This window comes from Notamacropus eugenii, chromosome 2 (assembly GCF_028372415.1).
Source record: "Notamacropus eugenii isolate mMacEug1 chromosome 2, mMacEug1.pri_v2, whole genome shotgun sequence".
Classification (NCBI taxonomy): Eukaryota; Metazoa; Chordata; class Mammalia; order Diprotodontia; family Macropodidae; genus Notamacropus; species Notamacropus eugenii.
Window position 1 is genome coordinate 55,329,834 of NC_092873.1, and position 23,318 is coordinate 55,353,151.

General features: G+C 42.6%; 1 protein-coding gene across 21 annotated transcripts in view; it reads left to right on the forward strand.

Annotated features, from left to right (window-relative positions):
* The window catches only part of DGKG (diacylglycerol kinase gamma), a 273,063-nt gene that overhangs the window by 138,978 nt on the left and 110,767 nt on the right, over positions 1–23,318 (forward strand). For all 21 annotated transcript variants that reach the window (XR_011973966.1, XM_072640384.1, XM_072640377.1 and 18 more), the window contains 3 exons: positions 868–953; positions 2,486–2,575; positions 6,670–6,830. Coding sequence is in view for 20 of the 21 variants with exons in the window: in XM_072640384.1 (XP_072496485.1) it covers positions 868–953; positions 2,486–2,575; positions 6,670–6,830 (337 nt within the window). In the remaining variant the exon portion in view is untranslated. The remainder of the gene's footprint in view (positions 1–867; positions 954–2,485; positions 2,576–6,669; positions 6,831–23,318) is intronic.

Genomic DNA, 23,318 nt, shown 5'->3' on the forward strand with positions numbered 1-23,318 from the left:
GATTCGGAGACTGGGTTCAGGGAAAATAAGCCCTGAATAACCCACTACATCACATTACCTCAATACGGTTCCCAGCATTCCTATGAAAGGTAAGTCAGCTCCCAATACCAGTCATTCAGTCAATAACATTTATTTTGTTTTTTAGTTGTTTTCAGCTACATCAAATTCATCATGATCCTATTTGGGATTTACTTGGCAAAGATACTGGAGTGGTTTGCCATTTCCTCCTCCAGATCATTTTATGGATGAGGAAACTGAGGCAAACAGGGTTAAGTGACTTGCCCAGGGTCACACAGCTAGGAAGTGTCTGAGGCTGGATTTGAACTCAGTTCTTCCTGACTCCAGGCTGGGTGTTTTATCCGCTGCAGCACCACCTAGCTGCCCAGACATTTATTAAGCACCTGATAGGTCTCAGGCACTGTGCTGATGCTGAATATACAAAAAGAGGATAATGAAGAAGTCGAAAACTCCCTGAACCACATTAGAGCCAGCTAGTTAGTTCAGTGTTTTCCACTACAGGAGAATGGGAGAGGGAGGGAGAGCAGCCTGGTCATCAGACATTGAAGCAAAGAATGAAACCTTATGCAACTGAAATCACTCTATAAGATGCTTTCTGCATTTAAGAGGCTCCCTCAGAATTTTACATTACACAAAAGTGCCATTTAATCAACCCCATTATGGTCTACAAAATGGATCCCTCCTGGTCTAAAAGGCGAGATACCGTCAGCTTCTTCTAAGTTCCTCTCTTCATCCCAGGGAATACTTCCAGGGGATGCAGGGAGAGGAAATTTTCACCTGGATCACCCAGCATCACACTGAGTACTGTCTAGTAAAGCAGCCTGTTTTGACTTCCCTTCTTCTTTCCAGATTGAAATTTTTCCGTGGCGTGCCAAACTTCCGCGTGCTTGTTTGTGGAGGAGATGGGACTGTCGGTTGGGTATTGGATTGTATCGGTAAGTAACAGAGCATGAAGAAAAGAGATGGTGGTGAGCAGAGGGAAGAGTCAGTATTTGAAGAAGTGACAGGAAAAATCCAGCATGGACTACACATTTATTCAATTACTAATATAATCATAGTTCACATTTGTAAACAGAAAAAGAATGGCTGCCTGTCCTGGTTAGAGGAACAAACTAGAACTAGAAAGACTAGAACTGACTTCCCAAGAGGCCATACAGAAGTCCCCTTGAACCTGAGAGAGAATGGACTCAGGAAACCAGCTACCTCCACTGAACCATAGAGCTGAAGCTGAACTCCACTGAATTCCACTGAATTGGAGCATGGGTCCTTAGCCCTTTTTTGTATTCTATATCCCTTGTGCACCCATCTGGTGAAGCCTATGGACCCCTTCTCTGAATCATCTCTTAAAATTATAAAATATATAGATTATATACTCAATAAAATATAGAGGATTATAAAGGAAGCCAATAATATTGAAATAAATATTTAATTCTTTTCCCATCCAAGTTCATAGATCCTCTGATATTTGTCAAGGACTCCATGGACCCCCAGGTTTAAAATCCCTGATCTAGCAGCAGAAGAGACCTTAGAGACATCTCCAACCCCCTTCCCTTTTACAGACAAGGAAACTGAGGCCCATAAAGGATGAGTGAAGTCCCATTGAAGAAACTCCCTCTACCAATGTAATCGACAACTACACTGTGACTTAGAGTCTTAGAGCTGCCCAAAGCCCTGAGCCTTGTATGTGCATGGGGCAAGACTTGAACACAGATTTCCCTGACTCCCATGCCAGCTCTATACCCACTATGCCACGTTGCTCTTATTCAGTTTCATATGAAAACAATTATCTCAGAATTCAAGTTTGTAAAAGGTGGAGTTGGCAACTTTGGGAGAGAATAGGCTCCCCCTTCACTTAAAATGGAAGCTGGATGACCAACTATCAGGTCTGATATAGAGGCTGATCAGAAAGGAGCTAGACTCTAAAGTCCCTTCTAACTCGGTTCTGTGATTCCACCAGCAGTTACAATGAAGGCAGGCGTCCCCTGATGAGGATCTTTATGGCGAGCTGGTGGCTATGGCAACTTTGGGCTTTTGGCTGAGAGGCCACTCTATTGTCCCTTTCTCCCAGGATCCAAAAAGCAAAGACACTGTTGCTCTTTTCATAGTTGGTCATTCTCTTCAGTTACCATACTAAATAATAGCTGGTCACTGTCACACTTATACCCACTTTCATTCTAACAGGCTTCCCATCCCAAAAGAGAGAATTTTACCAGGAACCTAAAATCTAAAAGGAAATAAGAGAGGATTTCCAACTCGGACCATCTGTTAAAGTAGCTGTGGGATGCAGAAGTCACTATTTCTACTTTTTGTACAATCTTAGTTAGCTATCATGTTAACCTAGTTAGCTTTCACTGCTAACATGAATTAAAAGGCAGTGACTGGTAAAAGCCAGTGACTCATGGGGTTGTATCCACAGGCCAAACCTGATGCTCTTTCATATCAATGCCTTTTATTTCTTGGATTACAGATAAGATTGATTTTGTCAAACATCCAAAAGTGGCGATCCTGCCTCTTGGAACAGGAAATGACCTTTCTAGGTGTCTCCGTTGGGGAAGAGGTGAGCTTTTATTCCCTTTAGGGACCTATCCCTGGGGATAATGGTCTGGCCTAATTATATTTATTGGGATAGTTTAGAAAAAGCCCTGGGGATAGAGGTCTAGCCTAATTATATTTATCAGGATAGTTTGGAAAAAACCCTGAGCACATCTTTAAATTTCAGAATTGTAGTGCTTACAATATCAATTTTGTTACTGTTCTTATTTTCATTCTTATTGTTATCACCATACTCATCATTTTGCTTTTCTAATCTTTATATTCAATGGAACTGAGAAAAAGATGATCCTGAGACAAGTCGTTATCCTATTATTATGCATGAATGTCTATTTTTTGATGGTCTTATTATTAATTAGCAAAAATAATAATTGCCAATAATTATCCCCAAGCATTTATTAAATCCCCCACTGTCTTCCAGCCACTATGCTAATGAAGTTTCAAAAAAATAGTCCCTACCCTCAAAAGATTTTTTACATTCTATCGGACAGATATATGCAGCGATTGAAGTTGGGGCACTAACCACTGGAGGGACCATGAAAGGCCTGTCACTTGAAGGAAGTGTCCCTTGAATTTAGCCTTGAAGAGAGTTGGGGGTTCCAAGGAGAGGAAACAGAGTACTGCAGTACTGAGTACAGTGTACCAAGGGGAAAAGAGTGCATTCCAGGAATGCTGAGAACCTGTATAAAGGCACATGGGATTTGCAACATCACATACTGGGAAGAAATAGGACAGTTGAGTAGAGGACATGAGGGGAGGAATTTCTAATCAGCCTGGAAAGACAGACCGGAGCCAGACTATGATGGGTTTTAAATTTCAAAGAGGAGTTTGCGTTTTACCCTGAAGTCAATGGGGAACTATTGGAACTTAGTGAACAAGAAAGTGGCCTGCACTTTAGAAAGATCAATTTGATAGTTGTGTGGAAGACGGATTGGAGAGACAAGAGACTGGATGTACAGTGACTATTTCAGAGACCATTGGGAAATGAGGCAAGGAGGGGGAAAGCCCTGTCCCAAAGGGATGTGAATAGAGAAAAGGGGAGATGGAAATGACAAGACATGGCAGCTGCTGGGATATTGGGTCAGAAGAAGGAAAAAAAGAGACTGGCTTCTCAGAAAATGTCACACCATCACCACCATCCCCTGCTCAAAAGTTTCAGTAAATAACTCATGTAGGATATGAACCCATATCTTCCTGACTGCGAATCTAGAGTATTCTCCTTTATACTACACTATCTCACTAAAGTAGGGCAGAATGTTCTCCTTTACAACAGCACTCGTACCATGGAGAGCTCCTGTTATGTGTGGAGTGGGTCTGCCCTCCCTAATTCCTTCCTCCAGCCAGTGAATTTGAAGCCCATGTCATTATCTTCCTATAGTATCCAATTGTAGCAGGTGATTCTTACCATTAACTCCATTCTATTCAATCTGCATGCAGTCAGTGCCTCCTATGTGCTGAACACACACGGGTACCAAGAGAGATATGAAATCTAGAGAAGACATAAGCCCTGCCCTCAAGGAATTTTCAGATTAGTCAGACACATCCTTAGAACTCTAACCAGAAATGTCACATGGGCAGCAAGTGGCCCAACCCTTTCCAAGGGTAAGGGAAACACAGGTGTATGTTCAGTTGAAGTTATGTGACAGGACTAAGAACAGATGCCAGGATGGGTACTAAGTCACTGCTGGCTACTTAGCTTCCAGGTGGGGCAGATCAGAGCAGACTTTGGTTCCAAACTGACATCTTCCTCTTTTTAAAATTTTATTTTAATTTTATATTTATTAAATTTTATTGCTAAGTAGATGCTACACTTTTATATTTCTGTGTTGCCAAAGAATGGGGAAATATTAAGTGGGAAATAAAGAAAAAGAAAGAATGAGCCCTCAAATTGTCAGAGCCCTCAAAATTTCCCATCCACTAAATTTGGTGCCCTGGAGCAAAACTTGTTTGGCAACCTCTCCTCCTCTCTCTCTCACTCACCCCATATATCCATTATGATGCCAAATCACTTCATTTCTATCTTCTCAACCCCTCTAAGGTACATCAACTCTCCCCTCACATAGGCACCAGCCTAGTGCAGTTCCTCACCACCTCTCACCTGTGTTACTGTGATAACCTGCTGCCTGTTCGCTCTGCCTGAAGCCTCCCCCATCTGTTGTCTCCACAGAGAAACCAGAGGGATTTCACTAAAGTGCAGATCTGACAATGTCACCAACCAACTCAGTTAAAAAAAAAAAAAAAACCTCCCTCTAGGAGCTTATATTCCAATAGTAGAGACCACGTTTAGCTGTAAAAGTATCAAGAGAATAAAGATATGTTTGATTGGGAAGGGTGGGTGGGCAGTCAGGAAAGACTTTGTGTAGAAGGTGAAGCCTGAGTTGGGTCTTGAAGGAGGAGGGGGAAGCTCTGAACTAGAGGGGAAGTGACAGTAAGTAAGGTTCGGCAGGCACAGAGTCCTGAGGCATAATGGAAGAGTAAGTAGGACAAGCAAGTACTAGATGAGAAAGATTCAGCGTGATTCCCTCTAGTCACAGTATGTATCCTATAGATACATACTTGTTTTCATTTTAACCCCCTCTCCAATTAAAATATGAGCTCCTCAAGAATAGGAGCTCTCTTTTGTCTTTCTTTGTATCCCCAACACTACACGGTGTCTGACACACAGTAGGCACTTAATAAATGCTTGTTGACGGACATTGATGGTGTGCTCACTGGTTGCAGGCCCCCATCCTCACCCCCAGACAAATTACCAAGATCCTGAAAGACACAGGTGTTCAGCCAGCTCTTGAGGCCCATAGCCAGGTAGCTACCCCCGATACGTCACCCATACCCAAGGGTATTGACTTGAGGGCATTGTTGCTGTTCATTTTCAGTCATGTCCAACTCTTTGTGATCACATTTGGGGTTTTTTTGGCAAAGATACTGGGGTAGTTTGCCATTTCCTTCTCCAGCTCATTTTACAGATGAGGAAACTGAGGCAAACAGGGTTAAGTGACTTGCCCAGGGTCATACAGCTAGTGTCTGAGGCCAGGTATGAATGCACAAAGATGAGTCTTCCTGACTCTAGGCTCAGATCCCTGTCCACTGTGGCGCCCTCCTGGCTGCCCTAAGGAATTTCCTTACTTACCAACATGAATGGATACCTTCTCTGTAACTTATGGTCTTAAAGAGTTGCCTGGAGCTCTGAGAGGTTAAGTAACTTGCCCAAGATCCCATAGGCATGAAGTGTGAGAGGCAGGGCTTGACCATAGGTCTTCCTCACTCAGAGTTCAGTTCTGTATCTGCTATGATTATAATTATCATTGTTATAAATGGTTATAAACCAAGAGGCACATTTGGGCTTGCTACCAAAAAGACTCTTCAGAGGCTGTATGACCCCTCGTAAGTCATTCATCTCTCACTGCCCCTAAGGAAATTTCTAAGACCCTAAGATGCAGAGGAGGGGCCAACTGCATTGATAGAGGAAGCATCCTCACCCAGGAGTTCCCTGTGTGAATGAAATCACTTGCCCAGTCCTCCTCCCTATTAGCAGCTGAACAACTTGTTCAGCAAACAAAAATAGTCAAATAAAACAAGACAGAGATCAAAATCTTATCCCAAACCCTTCACCTTTAACAAGGCAGAACTACATAAATTAGCCAGCAAAAAACAAGCAAAGAAAAAAATTTTTTTCTACGTTCCTTTCTGGAATTGACCTAAGTTCCAACACCCTTGTACTTCTAACTTGCCCTTTCTTTTCTTTTCTTTTCTCACGCAGACTTCTTTTGAGTTCTCTCTTCCCCATGTCATATAGGCTTTTCTTTATTTCCTTGAATGTTTTAGTTATTTTCTAGTCTCATGATATTCCATTAGATCAGTATAACTATAATTTATTCAACTATTTTCAAATTGTTGGGCATTTAGGTTGTTTGGCAATTTTTGCCATTATAAATAAAGCAGCTATGGATAATTTTTTTTACACTCGATTCCTTTTTTTCTTCCTTCTTATAAGTTTGGGGAGAGACACCTAGAAATGATATGACTAGATCAAAATGTATAATCAGTCTCATGACATGTTTACTATGTCTGATGTAATCTCAAATATAATGTGATGCTCCTCAGGTTACGAAGGCGGCAATTTGATGAGACTCCTAAAGGACATTGAGCAAAGTTCTGAGGTGATGTTGGATCGGTGGCAACTTGAAATCATCCCCAAAGACAAGGACGATAAAGGGGAACATGTTCCATACTGCGTGTTCAATAACTATTTCTCTATTGGTGTGGTGAGTTGACCTGGAATTTTCTTTCCCTTCTAATGAGGTAATGATGAGTGTCCCTAATTCTTTCCCTCTTGGTTTCCCATTCTGTCTGCTCCAGACCTTCCCCTGACTTTGGAATCAATCTGTTCACTATCAAACTATACTTGGTCTCTAATGGTACACAGATTCCCACCCCCCACCTCAATTAAATTAATCATAAACCCATGTTAGTAAAAAAAAAAAATGCTTTTTTTCAACTAAGACAGATTGGAGTTTTTCAAAAGCAAAGCTTATTAAAAGACAATAATATAATTTAAAATTATTTTGAAAATCTACAGTAATATAGAAATGAATGAGTTGATGGAGTTTATTATTTAAAAAGAAAAAGAAGCATGGTATAATGGAAATGGTGATGTACCTTGGACCAGGAGAAACCAGTAGAATGAAGGTTCTTGGAGACAGGGTCTGTTTCATTTTGATCCCCAACATTTAGCACAGTGTTTTGCATAGTGCAGGCACTTAAAAAAATTATGTTTAGAAGACTAGAAGAGACCAAGGTTTCAACCCTAATGCTGATACTTGCTGTGTGAAACTAACCCATTCTTTTACTTTCTTTGAGCCTCAGTCTCATCAATTATAAAAGTGGGCACAATCCTTACAATATACAGGAAGGAAGAAAGGAAAAAGAAACTGTTTCTTTCATCAGAGGATAGCAAAAATCATAATACATAGTATCAGTTTTGGCATTCACTTGGAATATTGTCTTCTCACGTGCTGTGACTAGTAAAAATCTGGGCAAGGGGTTTGAATTAACTCAGAGGTCAATATCTAAGTTAACCACCAGGGGGAGCTCTACCTAAATACGCTGATGTACTTACAGGCATCAGTCACTCTCAGGATAATATCTCTAGTATGCTGCAGTTTCACGGCTGGCCACTAGAGATCACTCAAGTCTGCAAATGCCTAGGTCACTCTCTCCAAACATGGTGGCGCTGCTCCCAATTCCACTTCAGAAGTAGCTTTTAAAAAAAAAAGCAACTCACCTCTCATTATCCTGTGCTCCCAATCTAGCCCTAGAGATGAAATATTGATCAGATATCACAATATGAAATTTACTTTTTTATATCCTCCTCTCATTTCCCCTACACAAGGGAATATTACAGTCTTGAAGCCTTTTCTTTTGGTATTCCAAGTTTCTATGTATGATCACATAACTTTCATAAAATGGGATTAAAAATGCAAAAGAAAATTTATTTCTTCCCCTTCACATGTGACCCCAGCCTTTGGTTCAGATAATAATATTTTCCTAGCATACACACCATTAGCTAATAAGAAAGAATGGGGGAGGAAGATTCACTACCATCCTATCTCATGCTTAAGGGTTCAGGTAAAGGAAGAGAGAGACCTTCTTCCTTCTCCCCTTACCCCCAACTCATGAGCCTGCCATAGTCACAGTAACTGCTAGTCCTCAACTGATCTGGGGCAACGCTGGTCATGTCACTGTCCTGCTCTTCATTGTCCAGAGGGATTCCCATAATTCATCTCTCAACCTCCTACACTGCCTGTTTTGTGACAGAATGTCAGAATAGACAAAGAGAGAAAAAGGGACAACAAAGCTAGGACAGTGTCTTTTTTTATCCATGTCACAAAGAAGTCTTCTTGGTACTTTGGGCCAATCCCACTTCCCTCATCCTCTCTCACAGAAAAGTTAAGGGCAGCCTCATTTGTTTGAATGTATATAATGTTTCTATGTAAATGTGTATACGTATGCTACACGTGTGTATATGTATGTCGTATGTGTGTATCTGTATCTCTGTACAGACCCGATGTCATTCTATGCTAATGCAACTTGGCCACTCCTTTGTAATTTGGAGTCAGAGAGAGTTTCCTGGAACACCTAGACATTAAGTGGCATACACTAGGGAGGGTCATAGACCAGACTTGAACTCAGGTCTTTATGACTCCAAAGCCAGCCCGCTATCCTCAACACTCTACTGCCTCTCACTACTCCTTAAACAGATGTGAACCTTAAGGCTCTGCCTGCAAAATCTGGAGCCTGAACCAGATTAAAACACAATCAGATAATGTTTAACAAAGTATAACTACAATACAACATTGATAATGTTAACTTGTGGTTTTCTAAGTTAATATACTATTTAAGTTTGACACCACTGAAAGGTTTCTTATTCTCCATAGCCCCAGGGCTTCTTTCAGTGACTCCCAACTGACTTTTCTGAACAGCAACCAGAGCTCCCCTTTCTACTGGGCTACCCAGTTCACAAAGCTGCCTCCAAGCTAAGCAGCCTGAGGCTGACTTACTCCCAGTTATCCAGCTAGTAAGTGTCATAGGCTAGATTTGAGGGAGGATCTTCTAACTTTGAAGTCTAGAGGTCTTCCTAGACCAACATGCTGCCTCCCCAGTGCTCTTTTGCATCCCCAAGGTCAGGTTCTATCCCCAAGTTGGTCTGATCAGCCATGGTCAGACACATTGTACCTCGACCTCAACATAGTGATGTCATTTTGGTCATCCTTGTGAAGGAAGGACAACAACCAACAACCAATCACAACCATAAGTTATACTGGCTGTGTGACTCCAGACAATTAATTTAACTCTCAGAGCTCCAGGCAATGTTCTAAGACTATACGTTACAAAGATGGTACCAACCTGCATCAGGAGAGATCATTCTCCCAGAGTTCTCTATGTCAATAACCACAGGTCCAGTCTCCTCACTCTCCAATCTTCATTGACAACTCAACAGCATTTAACACCACCAATCACCCTTCCCTCTAAACCACTTCCTCTCTTGGTTTCTATGGCAGTGTTCTCTCCTGGTTCCATTCCTACACATCTGAACATTTCTCCTCTGCATCCTTTGTCATCTCTTTTTCCTCTTCCTGTCACCTAATAGACAATGTTGCTTTAAATTCAGTCTTCAATATTCTATTCCATGTTTTTTCTTTTGGTCACTATATTCCATCTTAAGGTTTTATCTCTGTCCCAGATCTCTCATCCGTGGTCCAGTCTCATATCTCTAAGCCTAAAGGGGTCAAGGTCTCCCATTGCATCCTGGACCATCTCCAGTCATCCTGATGAATATCTGGTCACTGGATCTAGATGGCTCTGGAGGAGAAGTGAGGCTAGTGACCTGCATAGCTCTCCCTCACTCAAAACAAAGTCAAGTACAAGTCATGTCATCATTTCTCTGATGCCATGGTCTTCTTTGGCAATGAAAGACAGACACAGCAACAACTCTGCATCATCTCCAATATTCATTGTTTTTTATTTCTCATGAATGCCACAGAACTCAAATCCCAAACTAAATGGGTCACCTCCTTTGGCCCCCCCAAACCAATTTCCCTTTCCTATGTCCATCAATGTTGCCACAATCTTCTCAGTCACTGAACTTTGAAATCACCTGTAACTCATCCATCTCCTTCATTCTTTATGACCACTTAGTGGCCAAGTCAGCATGTCATACTGGGAAAAAAATGCTGGATTTGGAGTCAAAGGCCCTAGGTTCGAGTCCTAACTCCTTATTTCCTGTGGGACTTTGGGAAAGCCAAGCCATCTGACCTCTCTCACTTCAAATTTCTTGATTTGTAAAATAGGGGACCAGCCAGATAAGCCCAAGAGTCTCTGCTAGTTCCGATCTACAATCTGATGGTCTTATTGACTGTTCCTTCATGATTTCTCCCTCATGACTTCACCTCTCAGAGTCCCACACAACTCATTAAGACCATAAACTACAGAACAATGGTTGATCTACATTGGCAGGTGGGGTTTCCTCCCCAGGAAGTTAGCTAAACCAGAGAAATCACAGGACTGGACCCGCAAAGATGTTCTCTTCTTCCTCCTCTTCCTCTTCAATTCCAGTCCTACAAAATTAATTCATTACCTGTCATCTACATACCACAACCACCTCTTCTTTCAGTTGTCTGCCTTCAATCAGTCGATCTAGAAGCATTTACTAAATACCTACTCTGTGCTAGTCATTATGGTCATGATCCTCACAACAACCTTGTAAGGTAAATGCTATTATTTTCCCCACTTGACAGATAATAAAAATGAGGCTGCCTAGGTGACTTACCCACAATTAAGCAAATGTCTGAAGAAGGATTTAAACTCAGGTCTTCTTCACTATCCCTCTACTCTACCTAGCATGCCCCCTCACTTCCTCATTTCCAACTGGAATAAATATGTGGCCTGGGGTGCTTTGTTCTTCATTGTATTTACTGATATTCAAAACAAAGTACGGTAAGTTTTGCAAAGCGCTTTTAACACACAGTGTCTCATCTGATCCTCATGACCGTTCTGTAAGTTCCTGTCACTGTGGTGTTCCTTAAGAAAAAACAAATCAGTCACCTCCCTTTGCTCAAAATTCTCCTGTGTTTCTTCACGATTAACAGCTCAAAGTCAGAATTCATTAATCAATCAGCAAATACAGAATGAATTAAATGCTTGTAGGTACCAAACTGAGCCCTGGGACTGTAAGAACCACAGATATGAAACCCTTTCCAGGGCTGTCTTCATTCCCAGCCCCCACTACAGCATCTGTCTCGCTGCTCCTCACCACAAGCTCCCCACTCCAGGCCAATGAGTCTCCTCAGCTGTCTTCCAAATGTCCCAGGCTCAGGCACAAAAAGAGGGTTGGGTTTGCAGTCAGAGAACCTGGGCTTCATCCTAACCCTTCATCCTAATCCTAACCCTTCAACCCTAACCCATGTAGGCCAACTCCCTCCTTTTATAAGGAAGAAAATTGGACCTTTTCTGAGGTCACCCAGGTAGCAACAGGGCTGAAATTCAAACTCAGATGCTCTAGCTCCAAATCCAGCTTTCTTTCCTCCTGCCATTCTTTCTGCTTCTCAGTCATAACAAGTTTCTGGAAGGGAGAAACTAAGTCATACCATCCTCATTTATCTCCCTCTGTACCCACTGTAATGCATATAGTAGGCACTCCATCAATACTCATTGGATAAATTAAATGGGTGCATCAATTAATTCATTAACTCATTAAGTGGCTAGTCTAACAACTGAACAATCATCACCTGAATGCTTAAGAGCCACCAGTAGATTAATTAAAAGTCATGGTTGATTAATCCTGGTGCGTAATTAATTTATCAAAGAAATACAAAGCCCAGCTGGTCCTCCCTTGGGGAAAAGAGCCAGTTAAAATGCCAATGCGTTGCTGACCACTGTTCTGGTCAGTCTGTTTGAATAGGTGGGGTTCTAATGCCCGGTATTACTGACAGGCCAGTATAATTGAACCATAGTCCACATACACCAGAAGACTTCTGCCAAGCTCTAGTAGCATTTTTGTTTGTTTGTTTTGTTTTGTCTTTGGAAGCAATTAGGGTTAAGTGAATTGCCTAGTGTCTCACACCCTATAAGTATCTAAGATTGGATTTGAACTTTGGTCCTCCTGACTATAGAGCCAATGCTCTATCTACTGCAGCGCCACCTAGCTGCCCCCTCTCAACACCTTTGATCCATATCAAACTCTAATTTACCCTTCCTTTCTCCTATCATTTTGTTACAAGGTCATAGCTTCATATTCACATAGATTGAGAGTAGCAAAGGACTTCTCAGTTTAACTTTATTTTTTTTTCAACCTCCTAATTACAAATATGTGGATCAGGTAAAGATAGGTGGCATCTGATGTAGTAGATCAGGGACTGGATTCAGAGGCAGGAAGACCTGGATTCAGATCCCATACAGATACTTCCCAGCTGTGTGACTATGAGCAATCACTTACAGTCTCTGCACCTCAGTTTCTGCCTCTTAAGATCGTTCTAATTCTAGCTCTTTCTTTGCTATGATTCTTTGCTATGACTTGCCCACCCATGGTCCTATAGCTAGTAAGACAACAAGGATATGAATTCAGATACTCTGACCCCAAACCCAGCAGCTCTTTTCATTGTACTTAGTGTCTTAGTTCCAAATCCTGTGGGGGGATCATATGCACTGTAGAGCTTGGAGGGAACTCAAAGACCTCTCACTTTATAGATGGGGAAACTGAGACCCAGGAAAGTTAAAGAATTTTATGCAAGGTGGCATATAAGATCAAAGAGATGGAGCTAGAAGGGAACCTCACCTGTCATTCCAAAGGGATTTTTCTTGTGGGGAGGGACCTGAGAGATCCTTAGAGCTGATCTGCCTCAGCCATCACATGGCAGATATTTTCTGTTTGCATACTTATTCTTTCTCATTTGAAGAGGGCCACTCTCGACAAAATCAGTTACCACCATGCAGCCTGGGCTGAGCCCAGGCCTGACATTTGCAGACAGCCTTGCTCCTTATTTGACTTCCTAAACTTTGTAGGACTACATGCATTAGATGGATTTTTTTTCCTAAGTCAATGTGTAGGGAACTAACCTACCATTTACATCCCTGTTTGTACTGATTATCAGATACCCTGGGCAAAGAAGCCTTGTAAATACTGCCCTGTATCTGCAGGAGCTGGTACAAAACATTATTAATAAATGTTTGCTGCCTGTCATACGTAAAGAGGCTACCATTTCCCCACCAGCAATAGAGCCAGTGGGCTGAGCTATTTTTCCAGAAGCAATAATGGGTTTGCACTAAGAAATCCATACTGCCCTGCCTGGTCCCATTAAGACAAATAGCACCCAGTTTCCCCTCATCACCAGGGATTGGGACACAGAATGTGGCTAAGGTGCAGAACCAAACTGAAATGGCTGTACCCAACCATCACCTCTAAATGGTGTTATTCCTAAGTGCCATTCTAACACAGATAAACAGACAAATCTTTTAGGCTTAATCAGGATCCGGCATTCCAGGCACGGTCCCTTTGACTGATGCCACCAGCAGTTGAAGGTTTCAGACACCCACCTCCCCCCACTTCCCCTGGCATCCTCCTTCCCATCCTTTATTTGGGGTTTGCAGAAATGCCAAAGCATGAGGGATATCACTGACAGGAAGTTTTGATTACAACATAATTCCTGGGTGATTTGTAACTCTGGAGTCCCCAGGAACCTTGCATGTCCCTAACCCTTAAGGTAAGGAAAGGACAACTAGTTTCTGGATAGAATGATGAGTGTTCCCAAAGCTATTAATAGGGGGAATCAGAGGCTAGAGGGAACTCTCTCACCCCCATTTCTAATCAACTGTACCATCATTAGAATAACAGGATTTTCAGGTTGGAGAATTGCCCAAAGGTTAGCCACTGGACAAAGAATGCTTTGGCCATGACAGCTCATGAAACAGATAAAAATAGAAAACAGCCCTCAGCCCCATGAAGGCACCTCCCCTTTTTGCAGTGATGGCAACTTAACCGTAAAATAGATAGTATAGGGTGCAAAGAATCACCCAGCTTCTAGAACATCGACAAGCCTTAATTTAATTGTTCACATTCTAAATGTTCACATTCTACTCATCGATCAATAAGTGGATATACTACTGGAGGAAATTAAGAGGAAATGACTCATAGCCATATTGGAATTCTTGCTATATATGAAAACAAGATACAGTGAAGTGGCAGCTGAGGGGATCCCATACATTATTCCTCATCAAAGTGACCATGGGAGTTCATTTTGTCTTGTATTCAAAAATACCCAAGAAACATAATGTCATGGGACCCTTGCCTATCTCACCTTGCTTGAGCAAACTGACCACTGTGGAAATAGTCCATAAGATTTGGGAAGGGACCTTAAAAGTCATCAAGTTCAACCCCCTCCTTTTAGAGATAAGAAAATGCAGGCTCAGGGAGGCTAAGTGACTTCATACATTTACAGACACAGAGCTAAATGGGACCACAGAGACCATGTCATCCAATCCTTCATTTTAGAGAGTTTAAGTGACTCAGTCCAGGTCACAGAACTCGTTCATGTCTGGGATGGGGTTTATACCAAGTTCTTCCTGACTCCACATCTACTGTTCCAGTTTCTCTTGCAGGAGATAAAGAAGTAAAGACATTCTATGAAGAACTTGATGTCAAATTAAGTCAACATTCACCTTGGCACTTGGTAACCTCAGTGCAAAGGTGGGCATGGGAGGATATTGAAAAAACTGTTGGAAGAAATGGCTCATGATAGTTAAGTGAATGAGGCCAAAGGCTCATGAGCTAGTTACCATTTAAAGAGGCAGCAGTGGTGCAGTCGATAGAATACCCAACCGGAAGCCAAGAACACTTGAGTTCAAATCCCACCTTTGACACTTACTATAGTTGTTAACCCTGGGCAACTCACTTTGTCTCTCTGCACCTCAGTTTCCTCATCTGTAAAATGAAGAGGGTGAAATAAAAGACCTGTAAGAGTCCTTCCAGCTCCAAATCTGTAATCTTATGATCAATAGGAGAGTTTCAAAGCACTGGATATAGTAAGTAAGCATACGTACACATGCATTTAAAAAATGCCCCTAAGTGAAAGCTCTATCTTAATAAGCCACTAGTTACTGATTTAGAAGTTATTTCAGCATCAGCAGTTGATGGGCAGCTAGGTCACTGACTAGTTAGAACAAGATCAAAATAAAAGCCACATTTGAAAAAAAAAAAAAAGATAGAGTAGAGATGAAGCCACTGTGGGCGATTACAGCAGTTCAAACCTGACCTATTCAAAAAAGCTGCCAGTTCAGAAAAATGGGAAATGAACAAAAGAAAAGACATCACATCCATCACTATGTCCTAGTGAAGCCTGACCAATGCAAAAGAGTCACTACAACCAAGAGATAAAACAACTACTACAGACTACTTCTGACAGAAAACCTTTCACTTCTTTGCCAAGTAGAGAGATGGGTCAGCCAAGAGCAGCCATGGTTTAGAATATGAGCTTGTTAGCAAAGTATTATGGAAGACAATATTGGAAGGTAATGAGCATTATTCCTCCCAAAACAGTGAAAAGCAGTAGAAAAGAAATTCAGTCTAAAGAGAACTTGGCATGAAACCTATTTAACCAATCATTCCAAGGGAAATTGTAGCTAAAACAGAAATGAGGGTGACAATGCACCTAAGATGAAAAAGACCTGCCAGTCTTTCTGTGCCAATCTCTTTTTCGATGTGGGTGAAACTACTGTACTTAGACTTGACTACCTCATCATGTGAACAAGTAGAAATGGTACTTAAGAAAATGAAGTCAGAAAGAGAAGCTGGACACAGCCAGAAGTCCATCCAAGCAGCAACAACATTTTAAAAGAATTAATTGTCAAGGTACCTCTAGGTGATGACTTCAGAAAAATAGAAAATATCACAGAGACAGTACAATTATCGAGGGAAAAAAAGTGACCAAGAAGATACTTGCTACCAATTCATACACCAGCTTCCTCTCCTCTGATAGACAGAATCTTGATAGAAATGGTCTATGACTCCAATGGGGGTCTCCTTGATGAAAATATAAGAAGGAAATGCTCAAGCTTTTGAAAATAAATTTCTATAAAAGGTCATATCTTTTTATCATTCATATCTTCACAGTCAACTAAAAAGTATAGAGAATATAAGATCTCACTGTGTGCTGGTTGTTGATTACAAAAGTAGTCCACTGAGTAGAGGGAAATGTAGACTTACACATTTAAGTGTTTATAGGCCAGTAGACTATAAGCTTCTTGAGGACAGGAATAATCAATCAGCACATATTATGTGTCCAATCCTAGAAATATAAAGACAAAAAAAAGAAATAATCCAAAAATGAAGGAGCTTAAGTTGTATCAGGGGAAACAATGCAGACCAAAATAAACAAATACAAATAGACACACGGCAAATGTGAGGTCAGGAGAGACATCAGTTCCGCAGAGATTCAAAGGCTTCATACAGAAAGGATCCTTTGAAGAGGGTCTTGTTTTTCATTTGACTGTGTATCCCCCAGCACCCAGCACTATGCCTCACATGGAAGAGGGCCTTAATAAATGCTTGCTTAAGTGGATTAGATTGGCATACTTATCAAATCTGTGGATAGGCCAAAGCCAAGGAGAGAAGCTAATATGCTGGGTGATAGAATTAGAATCAAAAAACCATCTTGACAGCTTACTATAACGGGACAAAAATCAAGTAGAGATAAGAAAATGCAGGCTCAGGGAGGCTAAGTGACTTCATACATTTACAGACACAGAGCTAAATGGGACCACAGAGACCATGTCATCCAATCTCTACTCTGATTCAAAAATGTCAGAATACCAGATCCGGAGGTGGGGGAAGGTTGTGGCTAGATAATAGTTCTTGTAGAGGGAAAAAGATCTAGCAGTTTTAGTGGACTACAAGCACAATCTAAGCCAATATGGCAGCCAAAAAAAGGTCACTAATGTGATTGATGACAGCATGTACTAAGGAAGGCATAGTGACCAGAGCTAGGAAATTAAGAGTCCTTTGTACCCTGTCCCAGTCAGGCAACATCTGAAGAGTATTGTGTTCAGTTCTGGATGCCATGGTTTGAGAAGTTACAACCCCACCCCCCCAAAGAAGGATTGCTGGGATGATGAGAACACCAGGGACTGGATCACTGGGAGGGTAGTTGAAGGAACCAAAGATATCAAGCCTGGAATCGAAAAGAGTTAGGGGGCATGCTTCTTAAATGCATAGACCACTTCATGTTTGTCTTTTTATCCGCAGAACCCAGGGCAGTACCTAGCACAGGGTAAATGCTTCCTAAATGCCCACTGATTGAGGGAAGGTTTATACCTGAAAAGAGGCATGGAGCTTGTTTTGTTTTTTCCCAAAGGACAAAACTAGACACAGTGAGGTGGGGATAAGGAGCTTGGGAGGAGAGCATTACAAAGCAGCCACTGTTTGGGCCTGTTTATAAAGGAAAACTTGCTCAGCCTTGGAGATATCCAATGGGCAGTGGTGTAATGGGCTGGAGAATCACTAATCAGGGATGCTTAGGGAGAGGATTCTTGGTCAGAAATGGACAGATTTGATGACCTTGGAGGTTCTGACAGCTCTATGGTTCTCTATAAGAAGATATCTGACCAGCTTACATTGGCCTTCCCCATGGCCTCTTTCAGGAGCCCGGCAGCTTGAATTTCCACAATTGCTTCAATCATCTGTGCTGGAGGAAATACAGTCCAGAGGCTCTTTTCCCAGCCTTGTCCTTGAGCAGCATGAAGGCACCTCAGACACCAGCACGTCCAGCCCCCTTCATTTACAGAGAAGGAAACTGAAGCCCAGGCAGGGCTAGGGATATGAATGAATTTTAAAGCACTAAGGGTTTACTGTTTGCTAAGCACTAAGGATACAAATACTAGTGACTAAGAGAGTCCCTGTACTCAAGGAACTTACGTTGTAATGGGGGAAGGACACACATAAGGCAAGATGCTCAGAGAAGGACATTTTGTTCTGGGGGGGGCAGGTAGTGGATAGAAAGAAGGGTGGGCAGATGGTGACATTCAGGAAGACCCTGGTATGGAGGTGCCAGCCTCAGATTCAGTGTGAAGGTCACTACGTCCAGGTGGAGAGGGAGGAAGGACCTACTATGTGTCAGACGTTGTGGAAAATGCCACATATTGTTTAATGATTATTATTTTGTTTTATTATATTATATTTTTTGTTTGATCTTGTGAGGTAGGCCCTGTTATTATTTTTTATCTGTTTTATAGCTGAGAAAACTGAGACAAATAGTGCTTAAGTAACTTGCCCAGTTGAGTAACTCTCACACCTAGAATCTGAGGCTGAATTTGAATTCAGATCTTGCCAAGTCCAGGCAGAGTGTTCTAGCTACTGTAACCCTAGCTGCCTTTAAGAGGAGCCACGGCATGCAGATGGTAAGATGGCCTGGGTGAATGGATGAGTGGAATGTGAAGATAAAGTGTGGACTTCCCCAAGATCACACAGGCACAAGCTTCAGGGCAAGATTTGAAGTCAGATCCTCTTACTCCATAGCCAGTGCTTACTCGCTTCACCCTGATCCTGCTCTTTACTGCCAGGAGCTTGGTGACTGCCTTGACAACCTTTAAAACGTTGCCCTGTCTGAAAAGTGCTGGGGAAACCAGCTTCAAGTCCTAGCAATGGAAACTCCAGAAAATAACACAGCACACCCAAGGAGGTGGACATCTGAAAGCACCTGCAAGCACATGGAGCTGGCTGGAAAGGGAGGGAGGACGAAGCCTAGGGAAAGACCAAGGCATGCCAGACAAAAGTCTCTACTTTTGTTTCTTCCTATGACAGAGGAAATGGGTGCATTCAGAGGGCATGCACCATAGCATGTCTCTTGAATTCTACCTAGAGCATGACAGTAGCCTGTGAAATATTCCAGGGTGAGCTGAAACTCCCTTGGAGATGTGGATGGTCATGAGCATGAAGGGCCTTCTGGGGAGTCTGACTGCTTTAGTGGAGAGACTTGAACTCAGAGCTGGGAAAACTAAGATTCTAATCCTGCCTCCAACCGTTGTTATTTGGTTGTGAACAACACCATGACCCCATTTGTTTATATCATTTGGGATTGTCTTGGCTAAGATGCTGGAGGGGTCTATTTCCTTCTCCAGCTCATTTTACAGATGAGGGAAGTGAAGCAAACAAGGTTAAGTGATTTGCCCAGGGTCACACAGCTGGTAAGTGTCTGAGGCTGGATTGGAACTTAGGAAGAGGAGCCTTCCTGACTTCAGACCTGCCGCTGTATCCACTGCACCACTTTGCTGCTGTTACCATTCTGACTAGTTACATGACCCCAGGCAGGTCACTAACCTCAGCATCCCCAGGTCACTCCCTAAGACTATGGGGGCAGAAAAGGTGTTGATGTGCATTAGTAAGGGACTTTCTTCACCTGGGAGTTCCCTTCACTTGTGAAATCATAAATCTAGTCCAGAAAAAGGAGTGTTGAGGACAGTGAAGGGACACAGATAATATGCTCAAAAAAAATGTGGTGTGGGGCATACCACCAGTGCAGAGCCTTAAAGAAAGAGGAGTCTGAAAGGAGATCAGTTAGTCCTCCACAAGCATTTCTTAGGCCCCTGCTCAAAGAGTTAGGCACTGGGACAAGCGCTGGATATACAGACAAACTTGAAACATCCCTTGCCTTCAAGAAGCTTATATTCTATCAAGGAAGAAAACAATATGTGTACTTTTAATCAATCAATCAACTATTAATTGATGTAACACCAGTTCTGGGCTTACTCTCCCAAACTCCACTCAGACTAGCAGGTTGGTTTCCCAGAAGCTACTGTTACTTATCCCTTCAGAGAGCTAGGGGTACCCTGGGGAGGGGGTGGGGGATACCATGGGCTATCTTTCTAATGTTGTAGCATCTTACAGCACTCAGCACAGTGTGGGGACACATAGTAGTTGCTTTAATAAATGTTTATAGCTCATGAGCCCCCACCAATATACTTCTCACTCCCATGATTGTCAGTTTATATCATTGAAAATTAATTAGTTTTTAGGAAAAGTATTTGCCAAGTAGATCTAGTAAGAACAGTGTTTACAAAACTTCCCCTGCTCCCTGCAGATCCTTGAATCTGCCTTTCCTCACTGATGCCAGTCTGTCCTCAGTTCTTGTCCAGTCACTGCCACTAGCTACTGCTGCCCATGGCTAATGCTAGGATAGATGTGGGGATGGGGGGAGAAATCCAATTGTTCAGTCCTCAGAAGTTCCCAGGGTCCTCCTCGGAGATGGGTGGAATGGGGATGGGGAGAGGAGAGAGAGAGAGAGAGAGAGAGAGAGAGAGAGAGAGAGAGAGAGAGAGAGAGAGAGAGAGAGAGATGGAGACCAGACTTTGTTCTATACAATCCCCCAGAGAGGATGACTAAGTCCCCCAACCAATTCAAACACACTACCTATGAGGTGTCAATTCACTTCACCCAATAGCTACAGTAGGCTTCTAAATGGATCTAGGACTTTTCACCTTTAGTCTTAAGCCTCCGATTGACTGACTGATGTCCAGTCCTCATTCATGATTCTTCTCGCCAGACCAGAGAAGCAGGGTATGGCATCTTGTCATTTGCTTTAAGAAAGATGAAGTAATTTAACTCAATGTCTATCCTTACACTAAGTTCCTACTATGTGCTAAGTACACATGTATCAATACATTTGTATTGGTTGGTGGGTTGGTTGTTGTCCTTCGTTTTTGAAGAGGACCAAAATGACCATGATAAAGTGAAGTTTCAGTGTGTCCAACTGTGGCTGATCAGACCAATATGAGCTTGGAATGCTCTACCACAGGTTGGGCACAGATAATCCATGTGAATATTTGGGATGGATACTCCAAATTTACCATCCTACATTTATTTTGTGCTGTCTCAATTCCTCTTTGCTCATAGAGCACAGCACCCTTTCTGTTCCGGCTTAATTGCCATGGGCTGCCCAGGTCATCTTACCTATCTCCAGGTCTTCGGTGGCTAGCCAGATAAACAAATGAGAGAAGAGACCTCCAGAGTCAAACAGAGGTGTAGGCTTTATTCCAGATCTTAGCTACATGTCAGCATGCAGGGCGAGTTCTCCCCGCGGGAGCCCCCTTCTCCCTCCCGAGGAGCAAGGAAAAAAGAACCCTCAGGCTTTCCTGTTCCCGTTTAAGCTCTCCCAGCCACATAGTTTGCTTGTGGACACCGTGCAGGCTCTCAGCACCTTAGCCAATATAACAACAGGTGTGCTCAGACCACGGACCAATCTCAAGGGTGGGATGCTCTCCCCAGCAAGTTTCCACTGAGAAGAAGTGGAAAAATGAGATAGCTCGTGTCTCATTCCTCAATTCCCAGCTGTTCCCTGGGGGGCCTCGTGAGAGCTTGGCGTTTCAAGAGCCCTCACCTTTACCTGACCCAAGACCATTCACATGAGAACCGAGCTTACACCCCAACACCTTTCTGATGTAGGCACACCATGCTGAGCGGTCCTGTGCCAGTGTCTCCCATGTTGCACAGTCAAATCCAAAGCTTTTGTGAGAGACCTGGAGAGTGTCCTTGTATCACTTCTTCTGACCACAGTGTGATTGCTTGCCTCATGTGAGTTCTCCATAAAATAGTCTTTTTGGCAAGCGTATATTTTGCATTTGAACAATGTGGCCAGCTCATCAGAGTTGCATTCTTTGAAGCACAGTTTGAATGCTTGGCCATTCAGCTCAAGCAAGGATTTTACCGTCTGGTACCTTATCCTGCCAGGTGATCCTCAGAATCTTCCTAAGACAGTTTAAATGGAAGCGATTCAGTTTCCTGGCCTGGCGCTGGTACACTGTCCATGTTTCACAGACATACAACAATCAGATCAGCACAATGGCTCTGTAGACTTTCAATTTGGTAGTCAGTGTAATACTTCTTCTCTCCCAAACTTTTCTTTGGAGCCACCCAAACACTGAGCTAGTTCTGGCAATGCATGCATCAATCTCATTGTCAATGTGTACATCCCTGGAAAGTACACTGCCAAAGTAAGTGAACTTATCCACAACATTCAAAACTTCTCCATTTGTTGTAACCAATGGTTCCATGTATGGTTGGTGTGGTGGTGGCTGAGGGAGCACCTGTGTTTTCTTGGTGTTAATTATTAGGCCAAAATGAGCACAGGCAGCAGAGAATTGATCCATACTTTGCTGCATCTCAGCTTCAGAGGCTTCACTGAGTGCACAATCATCTGCAAATAGAAAATCACGCACCAACACTCCCTCCACTTTGGTCTTGGCTTGTAGCCTTTTCAAATTGAAGAATTCACCATCAGTACAGTAGTTGACCTTGATGCCGTGTTCATCCTCATTGAAAACATTTGACAACATGACTGAAAACATCATGCTAAATAGCATGGGAGCAAACACACAGCCCTGTTTCACTCCATTGGTGACTGGGAAGGCACAAGAGCATTGTCCACTATCCAAAACCCAGGCAAACATGCCATCATAAAATTGACATACAATACTGAGGAGCTTCTCCGGGCAGTCAAATTTTGACATAATTTTCCATAAGCCCTCATGACTAACAGTGTCAAAGGCCTTGGTCAGATCTACGAATGTTGTGTACAGACCTCTGTTCTGCTCCTGGCATTTCTCCTGGAGTTGTCAGGCAGCAAACACCATATCGACTATTCTTCAGCCCTTTCTGAAGCCACACTGGCTCTCAGGTATATGACCATCTTCCAGATGAAGGATCAGCCTATTAAAGAGGACTCTAGCAAGAATTTTGCCAGCAATGACTAAGAGAGAGAGATCCCCTTGTGATAGTCACAGGACAATCTATTCCCTTTACCTTTATAGAGATGGACAATGGAGGCATCCTTGAACTCCTGGGGGATAACTTCCTTTTGCATATAATCTGGAAAATTTCAGTCAGTTTTTGTATGAGCAATGGTCCCCCTACCTTGTCAATCTCAGCTGGAATAGAATCAGCACCAGGTGCTTTGCCGCATGAAAGGAGCCTAATGGCCCTCAAAACCTCTTCTTCAGCTGGAAGTTCAGCTAAGGAGGGATTGAGTTCAACCTGAGGTAAATGATCAATGGCCTCAGCATTGACTGATGATGATCTCTTGAGAACACTATGGAAGTGTTCAGCCCACCTCTCTAGGATCATGTCCTTATCACTAATCAATGTGGCTCCATCAGCACTGAGTAGTTGTCATGCACCATAGGTTTTTGTTCCACAAATAGCTTTCAGGGAATCA